The sequence below is a fragment of the Hemitrygon akajei genome, chromosome 26, assembly GCF_048418815.1.
Source record: "Hemitrygon akajei chromosome 26, sHemAka1.3, whole genome shotgun sequence".
Lineage (NCBI taxonomy): Eukaryota > Metazoa > Chordata > Chondrichthyes > Myliobatiformes > Dasyatidae > Hemitrygon > Hemitrygon akajei.
In genome coordinates, this window is record NC_133149.1 from 19,221,204 (window position 1) to 19,233,730 (window position 12,527).

Below are 12,527 nucleotides of genomic sequence, written 5' to 3' on the forward strand. Positions count from 1 at the left end.
ATATCTTAACTCATTCTATCTCCATTCCTTGATGTCATCTTAGTCCCTCACTTTAAGATTCTTACACTCATTTTGAAATCCTCTGCTTGCTACACCCTCTCTTTTCTCTGCAATCTCTTCCAGCCCTGCACGTTGCCATCTCTTCTCTTTTTTTTCCTATTTTGATAGTCCTCACCTCTATTGATAGTTGTGTATTCTGCTGCCTCTTCTGTTTCCCCACACCCCGCCAAACTCTTCATACTTTCCTCCTTTAAGAATTTTCCTAGTAGCAGCTCTTAACTCTCTGAAATTTCTGCCTGTTTCTATTCCCCTAATATCACAATCCTTGCCCAATTCATGTCTGCCATAAAGCTCTTGAAACATTTCCCATCATTAAGGTCACCATTTATATGCAGATTGTTGGTCATTTCTCCAGTGAGTCTACATTTTCTTCATTGTCAATCAGTTAACTTCATCAGAGTCTACATTGTTCTACATGGAGTCTACACCACGTTAACCAGGCATTTTCAGTCGACATTGCATTCACTCTGCAGAGTGAGAATCATTTTGAGAGCGAGAGTTGCGGTAAGAGCTGGCAATACATTTATAACCTCTTTTCTGCCTGCAGACCCGCCTGTGGTGAACTTGACGATGGAGCCTCAGCCTGTCCTGGAAGGGAGCACGGTGAAGTTTCAATGTTCTGCAAAGGCAAACCCTGCTGTTAGCCTGTACAGGTACCTCCTCATCTCCTGCTGGGTGGGATGACTCTTCCCATTCGATGTGTTTACCAAACTGCTGAGTGGATACAGACCGTGGGTCAGGCTGAAACTGGTGATCCACCACTGGCCAGAGCTCCTTCTCACTGCCATCCAGCACTTCCATAATCCAAGGCCAAGGTTTGGTTTCATTGCCCCGTCACCCACATGACAGACAGTACTCCCTCGAGGCTGACCAATAGACCTTGGGCAAAGCTTTTATCTTGCTGTTCATCACTTTCAGGAGAGGGGGAGAGAGAATAGGAAAATGCTGTGAGTTAGGCATGCTCAAACATCTTGTATGGAGAGGAAGACTTTGTAAGACACTGTGTCTGTCCCTTATGGATGACTTTGTTTATTTGTTGAGATACAGCCCACTACCAAGCAACCCCCCAATTTAACCCTAGCCTAATCGCATAACAACTTACAATGACCAATTAACCTACCAATCTATACATCTTTGGACTGTGGGCAGAAATCAGAGCTCCCGGAGGAAATCCATGCAGTCACGGGGAGAATGTACAAATGCCTTAAAGACAGCGACAGGAATTGAACCTGGGTCACTGGTACTGTAAAGCATTGTGCTAATCACTACACTGCTGTGCTGCCCTAGGTTATAGATTGGGAAGGCATGGCCGTGGAACTCTGACTATATTTTCAAGTCCAGTGAGTATTGTGAAGAGGTGGCCAAGAGGATCATTAAACTTCATCAAGGACTTTGTCAAGATCCTACATCATACGATGGTCCAGAAGATTAGATCCTACAAAATCCACGGAGAACTAACTAACTGGATACAAAATTGACCTGGGTGGGAGTCAGAGGGTGGTAGTAGAGTGTTGATTTTCAAATTTGAGACCTGTGACCAATGATGTACCACAGGGATCAGAGCTGGGTCCTCTGTAGTTTGCCATTTACCCTAATGAACTGGATGAGAATATAGGTGACATAATTCACAAATGTGCAGATGACAAAAAAAGAGAAAGTTGTCTCAGGTTACGATGGGATATTGATCTTCTGGGAAAGTGAGCAACGGAATGGAAGGTCAAATTTAACTCAGGCGTGCAAACTGATGTATTTCGAGAAGTAAAGCATGGGCAGAATATATCCAGTGAATGCTGGGAGAGAGACCTTGTGGTGCAAGTGCACGGTTCCTTGAAAGTGGCAACACAAGTAAACAGGGTGCCAAGGAAGGCATTTACATTCATTGGTTGAGGCATTGAGTGGAAAAGTTGGCACCTCACATTAAAATTGTACAAAATGTTGGTTAGACTGCACTCAGAGTTGTGTGTGCAGTTCTGGTCACCACAATATTGTGAATAAGTTAGAAAGAATGTAGAAAAGAGGCACGCAGATGTTGCCTGGATTGGAGGGATTGAGTTATCAGGAGAGATTGAATAATGCTTTCCCTTGAGCAAATGAGGCTGAAGGGAGACACAGCTGAGTTATATAGGATTATGAGGGACAAATACAGGGTAGATAGTCAGGGTCTGCTTCCCATGGTGTGTGGCATCCGTTAGTCTCACAAGACCATGGATCTGCACCTGGAAAGTCTCGGAGTGTCCCCTCCAGGGCGCAGGCCTAGACAAGGTTGTATGGAAGACCGGCAGTTGCCCAAGCAGCAAGTCTCCACTCTCCACACCACCGATGTTGTCCAAGGGAAGGGCAAGGGCCGATACAGCTTGGCACCAGTACCGTCGCAGGAGTTGCCAGAACGAGGTTGAACTGCCTTTGGGACTCCAGCTCCAGATTTGTCCTCAGGGTTTACTCCTGAAGCCTTTCCCATGAGTGGGTATGGCCGCAAGGCAGCAGAGGTTTGAAATCAGAGTTTTCCCTCTCTTAGATGGACTGCCTTCCCAGGCTGATGATCTCCATCTACCTGAAGCACTGGTTTTAAGGCGCCAGGACCCGCATTCGCCCCTTCTCCTGTCAGTAGAAACAATTCCGACAGGCTTAGAGACTAAGCCACACGAGAAGGCCAGGACTTGGACTTGGTTGTCAGAGGCTATTTGAGGTGCATGCCGTGAGGAGCACTTTTCAGTAGTGGGAGCTTGTTCCCACAACCACTCCTTGGCTTGACAACCTTGGAACCTATGGTAGGGGGTGTCTAAAACTAAAGAGTGTAGGTTTAAGGTGAGAGGATGAAGGTTTAAAGGGAATCTGAGGGATACATTTTTAAGCACAATGAGCTGTTGGAATCTGGAAAGACCTGGTGGAGAAGAAAAGTCACATTTAGGAGGCACCTGGATAGTTAGTTGAAGGTACAAGGCACAGAGAGATACAGAATCAATGCAAGCAAATATAAGTAATTATAGATAGAAATACTGTTCAGCATGGACAAGATGGGCCAAAGGGCTAGTTTCGATTCTGTACAAGTCTGTGATTCTAATGAGGTTTGTTCTAGAGAATATGATCATTGTCAGGAAGGCTACATACAGTATTTTCCCATCTGCCAGTGGTCCAACTGAGTAGTGCTTACTTCTTTTTGCAACTGTGTCAGAGATTTAGATTAAGTCTAACATCCTCCATGTCCACCTGTCCTTGGCCATCATACCGCCAGACACAGATGTAGAAGCATTCTTCATTGCTGTTTCCATAACAGTTGTGTTTGACCAGAGTTGTTAGCCCTAAGCTGAACCCCCAAATCTGGAAGACCAGTGGACCACTTTTTGAATGGCCTGCTAACCTTTGACCTGCTTTGCATGGGTGAACTAAAGCATAAAGCCCTGACTCCAGCCAGCATAGCTCTCTGGGTCATTGAGGCATGCAGGCCTTCAAACCATGACAAGGTTGTGGTCCTCTAAGAGGAGAAACATGAAAAACTGGGTGAAAAAAAGTCCTTCTGTGCAGTCCTCATACGTTGTTGAATGGATCACATCACTCGGTATTTTGATCCAAATAGGCCACCGCCTGGGAACAGATCTGAGGTGGGACAGTGAATGGATTAGCGCTGAAGCTTTGCTATGTTTGGAGTTAAAATGGTACTGCTTAAAATGCTCAGATGTTTAAGACTGTGCAATGGGACAGATTGGGGGAAGCGATTTCTGCTGGCAGGCTAAAATCTTCAAATTAACATTGGGAAGGGAAATCAGGAACTACCTTTCCCACATAGATGGCTGTGGAAAATGGGAAGCTATGTTCCTAGAACTGATGATGCAAGGAATAAATTGGAGCTTTCAAAACTCAATAATTGGGGGGTATCTGGAGAAACAGGGGAATGGAGGTGGTGCTGTCACCTGAGTGAAATCATCTCAAAAGACTGACCCACTGTTGCTCTTGAGTGAGGCTGAATCTGCACACCCTGACAGTGGATGTACATTTTGGTTCACCATGTTTCACCCTCTGAGCTAGCAGGCAGATTCGCTTAGCAGCCTTCATCATCACAGGCTTCAGCACTTGCATATTCTCCGTGTGAGGATGAGTGGCAATGTAGCAGATCATTAGTTAGTGGAAAGAGTCATCACAACTGGCACATCAGTACAAGGGAGTTGCAGTCATTTTGCAATGAGAAGTGAGGTCATTAATTGCACCGGTGCAACAGACCGAACCTGGCCCAGCAGATGCTGCCTCTTAAATGATTGATCACCTTTTCTAACTAACAATCAGCTTGAGAAGGTCTAACAGCATGTGGCTCCCCAGTGAAGTAATCAAGAGTTATGGTTAGTAGAGAATAAATGAAATACTTTAGGATTTTACTGTTACTATAATTATATAGGGCCTCTCTGTTTTCCGGCACACTACAACTTACTTAGCTGATCTCAGACTGGGGAAGCCGTAGAGGCTACAATCAGCCTCTACCTAGGCAGCGCTCCATCTGTCAGGATTCCAGCTCTGGCTCACTAGCCACCGGACCCAACTCTGGAAGTGCAGATGTTGTGAAGGACTGAGGACAACAGATCACAAGAGATGCGGTGCTGTTGGGTGACGGAAGCTTTTGTCATGCCCAGTCAGCAAAATCAGAACTTTTAGAAGATGCAACAAGAAAATCAGAAGAACGACAGTATGAGTTGATCTTGGTCATCAAATTCAGCAAGTGACTGGCCTGTCCAACAGTACGCATCAACTACCTGATCAGTAACACGCTCAAAATGCTGAAGGAACTCAGCAGGTCAGGTAGCATTCATGCAGATAAATAAACAGCTGATGCTTCAGACCGAGACACTTCATCAGGCCAGGTTTGTTTCCCTGTTTACTCCCCTCCATAGATGGTGCTTGACTTGCTGAGTTCCTCCAACATTTTCTGTGTTTGCTGAAGATTTCCTGCATCTCGTGTGTGCCTGATCAGTCATCCACCCACAACCAAATGCATTTTCTTCCTCCACTACTGCTCAACTACTCAGAGAGTGGTTGGTGCGTGGAATGCACTGCCTGAATCAGTGGTGGAGGCAGATACACTAGTGAAGTTTAAGAGACTACTAGACAGGTATATGGAGGAATTTAAGGTGGGGGGTTTATATGGGAGGCAGGGTTTGAGGGTCGGCACAACATTGTGGGCCGAAGGGCCTGTAATGTGCTGTACTATTCTATGATTGCACCCTGCCCCCAAAGCTTCAACAGTCCTCTGTCATCTGGAAGGGTAGGATTGCAGATTCAGGGAAACATCACCACCTCCTCTTTCCTTACAGGTCACACACCACCCATCCATACTCAGAAATAAATTTTAAAAAAGGTTAACATCTTAAAACCTTTATGCCCTCACCTCATGGACTAAAGCAGCTTGAGAAAGTGGTTCACTGGCAGCTTCTCTAAAGCAACTAAGAATGGCCACCCACTCCTGGCTTTGCCAGTGATGCCAATGTAGCCATGTATTTTTAAATATGATGTAATGTTGTTATCTGCTGAGAGGAACCCAAGAAACATTTTTTTTTCCCTCAGCAACACCCACAAAACGCTGAAGGAAGTCAACAGGTCAGGCAGCATTTTTGGAGGGCAATGGACGAGCGATGTTTTGGGCTGAGATGCTTTCTCGGCACTGGAATGAAAGGCGGCAGAACCCAGAATAAGAATGTCAGGGAGGGGAAGGAGTACAAGCTGTAATGATGAACTCAGGCTAGTGCACCTAGGCGCAGTGTAAAAGGAGACTCAAGTACAAAACACCGGCGAGAGTTTATTCACAGGAGAATCAACGAAGATCCACCAGTCAGTCAATACTATGGAAAAGCTAGTTCAAAGGCTGAGTGACAAGTGTTCAGCAGCGTAACTTAAATAATACAAGGTCACACATGAAACCCACTGTTACCAACAAACAGCAAGAAAAAATTTCAGGGAGCAAGTACAGGTAAAACAAGTCACAATTAGGTAAATTAACAACATTCAGGTGACGTAGAGCACTGAGGTCTACAGCTCTCGGGATAAGATCGCTGATTGAAAGGATTCATGACAACCCACCCCCTCCTATGGCTGGCTCCTGACGGCCCAGGGTGATCAGAATGGTGGTTGTGAAAGTCCTTTGCTAACTCAGGGACCCCTGTAACAGCTTAAAATGGTGTTCATGAAGCAGGTATTGATTCTTGATGGTGGTCAGACCCCTATAATCAATGCATAGCTTTAACCACCATCCTACTTAGATACAAAAAAGAAACCGGCACCAGTGGGACCGTGGATGGTCAAATAAATCCGGACCCAAGCACTGCCTGAAAGTAGCCTTCCATAGCTTTTCTCTCGAAACAAAGAATGAAGTCTGCCCGAGGAGGACAAGTGCCAGGTAGAAAATCAATAGCACAATAATAATCCCAATGAGGTGGAAGCATGGTGGCCCTCTTCTTGCTAAATACCTCCAGCAAGACAATTCAGGAGAAGTAGGATCTGGCTCAGAGGAGTCTGCAGAGGAAACTGGAGATCTAGGAATTGGCTTGGGAGATCTTTTAGGCAACTAGGGAGATCTTGTAAGCAACTCAGAAGGTGAGCAATTGGTCAGGCATGAGATTGGCCAACCCTTGAAAGTGCCAGTGGACCAGTTGATCAGAGGGTTGTGAAAAGCCAGTCAAGGATGATCAAGAATGAGTGGAATCTCAGGGGAGTAGATAGGATAAAATTGAACAGATTCTACACACTGGCTGACAGTAAATTGGAGAGGAGAGGTAAGAAAACAAATTTTCCCCAGGACCAATGGTCTTCCATCCAGAGCCATGGTGAAGAGTGGCAAGGACACTAAGCCATCTGCTCAGCACAAGATCTATGAAATTGCTCACAGCACTGGAGTCAATGAAGACTCCAAGTGCATGCTGATGTGCCTTCCAAGATAAAAGAGAAGGTAGCACCATTCTGGAAGTAGCAGGGCCGGGAGAAAAGTTAAACACCGTCACAGTCATCCCCTTCGTGGATGGTCTTGGGGAGTTTCCTGATAATTCAGAGCAAGAAGAGCAATAGTGGCCAGCCTCTCCACAACAAACACAGCACTTCTCTCTTCTTCGGCTCTCCCACTCAGATGGAGAGGGTCCGGTGCTGTCTATTTACATTGGCTCCTCAGGAAGAGTCGGTGGAGGTCTTGGTGGAGTCCCTGAGTTTGGGTGGAAGAAGACATTGAATAGGCTTGCAGGGAAATTCTTTTGGAAAATTCACCCTGTCTTTCTTGCCTCCTCTTAGATCGTCAGTTGTCAATCCAGATTGCCAGGTCTATGAGAATCTCCGGGTCTTCAACTCCATCTGGCCACTAAAACATCCTTAAGATCGTTATTAAGATCCTGATGAAATATGGCGGTCAACACCTCCATGTTCCAACTGCTCTCTGCTGCCAAACTAGTCCACCACAGACCAAACACCCTGATGTAGATGGAGGAGCCTACTGGCTGCCTCCTGACTGAATAATCTCCTTATTGATCTAAATCAAAGCAGGTGGGCGAATCCTTCTCCCATAGTGCCGTTGCTCAAAAGAAAGCCCTGCCCAAAAGGAGTGAGGTGATGTTTGCCACCTTAGTTCGATCTGAAGGAAACTTGGAAGGCTGTAACTCAAATACAAAGGAGCATTGTATCAAAAACCCCCGCAAGACTCGGGGTTAATACTGAACCGCTCAGGAGCTGGTACGTTTAACGGTCCTTCACGAGAGTTAAGGAAATCCATGGCAGGATGCACTGGGCAAGTGTTCGGAATGAGAACCTTTCTCAGAAGAATGTATATCTCACCCACCAGATTTGGAGAACTTCTGCAACGAGGTTGGTATCTCCTGGAGCATGTGCTCATGTCTCCCAACAGCTTCTCTTTGACAGGCCAATGCCGTACACAGTTTTTCACACACCGCTGGGTCCACGATGGCTCTGTAATGATGAACTCAGGCTAGCGAACCCAGGCACGGAGTAACTGGAGACTCGAGTATGAAACATCGAAAAGAGTTTATTCACAGAAGAATCAATGATGATACACCGGTCATTCAGAATGAACATCACTATGCGAAGGCTAGTTCAAGACTGAGCAACGAATGCTCGGTGTGCGCAATTTAAATTAGAAACCCATGAGAAACCCATAGTTATCAATAAACAGTGTGAAAAACTTCAGGTAAAACAAGCCACCGTTAAGTAAATTCAGTGCTCTACTCATGTGAAGTAGAGCGCTGAGGTCTTGAGCCCTTGGAGGCCTCTCACTGATCCAGCATTCATGACAACAAGATGGCAGGATGATAGGTGAAGGGAGGATAGGTGGGTGGGGTTTATTGCCCTTCAGAGATGCAGCCTGACCTGCTGAGATCCCCCAGAATTTTGTGTGTGTTGCTCTGAATTTCCAGCATCTGCAGAGCCTCTTGTGTTTGCATTTTCTTCCCCAGCTATAGTCCTGGCAGTGAGAGATTCCTGCTCCTGATAGCTAATATTGTGCATCAGAAAACACTAGGGGATCATTGCACAACAGTGATATAAGCTCAGCTAGTGGCCGGCCAAATCTTACTGTTAATCAGCTTGTGGCTTCCTTGATCATCTGTTGAACTTCTTTATACTGTATGTGCACTTCAGGTGGATCTGACATCCATGTCACTGCTGTATACCACAGTATTTTTGTTCACCGATCGCACTCAGTTAAACCATGGCCCTTCCACATTAATGATTAACGTTCTCCTGGAGGGATTTGTCTGATTATTACCCAGCAATTGCAGCACTAACACCAACATCTCCAGGAGGACCTGATGGCAGCCTCCAGCAATGCACATTCGACCTCAAACTGGTATTCCTGAGTGCAGCCTATCTAGTGCTGAACGTTTTATGAAGCAATTGTCAAGAAGGGACAGTCCCTTAATTACCCTGAATAGATCCTGGATGCCTCTTCTTGCCTTTATTAAGCAAGGGATTCTCCTGTCGAGCTCTATTTCAAACCTCTGGTTACCCATTGCAGAACTGTACACAGTGCATAATGCCTAGTCCTGAGGCTATCAACAGTTTCATGATAACTGGACAAAGGAGATTAAAGGGTGGGAACAGTTTAAATTCTGAACAGATCTTACGCTGAAGTGGAGACTACCAAATTTGGCACTTGTTCTTCAAGTAATTAATTTTGCTTCGTCAAATGCAATTTGTGAGCCAGAGCATTTAACAGTTCGTGAATTATCAGAGGCAGGTGACCACACTGACCTTATAATTCATTGTGGTTTGCTGCCAGTTTCTGTCCCTCTACGGGTTCTACATTTCCCGAGGCCAGAATCGGGCAGAATAGCTGTTACACAAATTATGCAAATTATTCTTGATAACAAATTAATTTATATTATACGTCACTGAATGCCTCACAACCTCAAGGTCTGAATAAAATATATATCATGCAGCCAAAATTCATCTGTCAATCATGCCTAAGTCCCACAGTCAAACTGGATTCAGAACCTCTTGAATAATTAAACATAAGAGTGAACAGGTACTTTCCATTTACATTGAACTGAATGGGTAAGAGCAAACCTCCCATTTTATGCCCCATTTGATACTTGCTCCAATTTTTCTAAATCCTGTAAGTCATTTGGTTGACCATTTTCTCAGTTAATTTTCCTGATTAGTCATTGTCTCTTATTCAGTCATTCTCACTCTAAATCATGCTCCCAAACATTGATTCAGAGTGTCAAGACTTACACAGAGAGTGGGGAGTGCCTGGAATGCATTGCTGTGCATCGTGGTAGGGTTGATATAACTAGGACATTTCAGAGACTGTTAGATAGGCACAGGATAGAATAAAAATGGAGGACTATGGGCTGTGTAGGAGGGAAGGGTTGTGGAGTAGGTTCTTATTGGTCAGCAAAACTTCATGTGCTGAAGGGCCCACACTGAGCTGTACTATTCTATAATCTTAAATTCAGACTCAAAGGAAGAAAAAAAAAGGATATAAACAAAAGATGATGTTTAGTAGGGTGGGTGGGGAGGCAGAGGAGAGTGCAGTCCACATACAGTCCCAGGTCAGTCTTTCCATCGTGCTGTGCTGTGTTTTCCTCTGCTCCAGGGATAACGCTGTCCCAGGGTCTGTCCACCACACAGTGGTGGATTGCCTCCACCCGTCACTCAGGATATGGTCGGAATAATTCATTACTGTCTCAGGGCACCATATTGGCATTCAGTGAGCTTCTGATCCTAATGAGTAGCAAACTGCTCTCTATCAGTTCAAAGCAATCTGCTACTCCATGGAAGGGCCTGGGAAAATCTATGGAACCTGTTGGCGCTGGTGTAAAAACCCCTTGTTTTATTTTTGCTGTCTCCACAATTTCCATTGTTCCCATTTGATATCTATTCAGAGATTCTATTCTATCTCTATTCACCTTTCTCCAGTTCCTCAGTGATTATTTTGAATTAATTTGCAGATGGTAAAATGGACCCTTCAGATCTCTCCAAATTTTCAGAGGGCAGTTGGTTTTTAGAAGAAGTCTAAACATAAGAGATTCTGCAGATGCTGGAAATCCACATGCAGATGCTGGAGGAGCTCAGCAGCTCAGGCAGCATCCATGGAGAGGAATAAAGAGTCGGCATTTTGGGTCCTGATGAAGTGCTTTGGCCCGAAACGTTGACTCTTTATTCATCTCCATAGATGCTGCCTGACCTGCTGAGCTCCTCCAACATTTTGTGGATGTTATTTTAGATGAAGTATATCAAGTCAAAATAAGTGCCTTTCTTTTATAAAAGGGCAACTATATAGAATATGAAGTAAATTTGTTGATACAATTTAAATGTGCACTGTATCTTTAAAACCTCATTTGCCACACTGTAATACCTTTGGTTATTGTGGAGTGTTTCACATCAGAAGGTTTTGTGCCCATGCAGTTGCCTGCTTTGTGCTATAATGAACCATGCAGAACAAGCTTACTTAAGCCCATCATCTTTACTGGGGCATAGGATGCTGACAGTACATCACCAGAGTCTGCTACCCTGGGCCATTCTTCCAAGTTCTTCCCAGGTGTAGCCCATCTTCTTGGTGTCTTCTAAGCGAAGGTGTATCCTTTTCCAAGGAAGAGGTCTTTGGAACATCTGTTGGCATTTCTGTATTACCAGGTTTTTGTTGGATTGGGTTGCTAGTCCCATGCCCAACCCACATCCTTTCACCACTGGGTTTGGGACCATCTGTGGCAAAGTTGCAGGACAAGCCTCCCATCTTTATTCTTTCCATAGATGGCTTTTGCTAATGCAACTGCCTGTCTAGGCTCATGTTAAGGATTTGTTGAGTTCCCTTGGTAATCTAATGCTCTCAAGGCCAAGATGTCCCAAAGTACTTTTCAACTATTGAAATACCGTTGAAGTGAAGCACCATATTTACTGCTGCTAAATATTTTGGCACAGTCAGTAGTCTTAGGTAATGACCAAGTGCTTGCTGTTTTATTGTACAATGACTTTATCTAGGGTTAAATTCCCTTCTCTCCTTTGAAATGGTGCTGTAGGATACTGTATGTCCTCCTACAAGAGGAGACAGAGCTTCAGATTAATGTCTGATCCAAAGCTCATCATCTCCATCAGTAAAGCATTCCCACGGTACTACCAACTTCGCCATGGCTGGCAACTCCCTCGTTGTGCTTTCCAACTTTGTGCTCACAAATTCAATCACTAACAAAGAAACAACATCTCTGCTATGGACTATTTACTGATCAGACCTCATGGAGAGAGAGGAATCGGCGAGTGACAGATTACAGATCAACCCTTAAACCCAGACCTCCAAGTCAATACCTGCCACTCTGTTGAACAGTAACAGTAATCAGGTGGTGGAGAGAGTCATTGGCAATGCTCACAAACCACAGCTAGTGTCTGGCTCCTTGAAAGTGAATTACTGTACATTCATTCATTTTTAGACAGACATAAAATCTATTGTAAACAGAAGTTTGCATATTTCTGCATTATTTGATTTCATTCCTACCTGCCAGAAGATGTCCCAATATATTCTTCAGATTCAGTGGCCTACATTTTATTGCCATTCTCTGATTATTTTAATGAACATAGTCATTAAAATTCATGCAAATAATACCTGCCTGGAAAAATTATTAGGTTTGCAATCTCATCCATAATTCAGCCTTTTTATTCAAACAAGTATTAAAGTGAATTATTGTCCCTATGGTTTGTTATAATGTTAACAATATAAAAGAAGCTTCACAGACTGTGGTGCAGGAAGTAGAGTCACATCACTGGTGTGTGATAGGGCAGTGGCACTTCCTTTCTCTGACAATGTAATGGAATGTCAGCTTTCTTCAATACCTTGTTTTGTGATTAGCTCTGAGTTTGTTGACCTCACCTGCACAGAGTAGATCTTTTGCTCAGGGTCGAAATGTCTAAAACTAGGGGGCACCCATTTCGGCGAGAGGGGGAATACTCAAAGTAGATGTTGCAAGTGAAGTATTTTTTACACAGAGTGGTGGGTGCCT

At 44.5% G+C, this 12,527-nt stretch overlaps 1 protein-coding gene across 2 annotated transcripts in view; it reads left to right on the forward strand.

The window, feature by feature from the left end:
• Positions 1-12,527, forward strand: part of LOC140716779 (kin of IRRE-like protein 3) — a 702,588-nt gene that overhangs the window by 583,384 nt on the left and 106,677 nt on the right. For both annotated transcript variants that reach the window (XM_073029666.1, XM_073029667.1), the window contains exon 6: positions 608-713. In XM_073029666.1, coding sequence (XP_072885767.1) covers positions 608-713 — 106 coding nt within the window. The remainder of the gene's footprint in view (positions 1-607; positions 714-12,527) is intronic.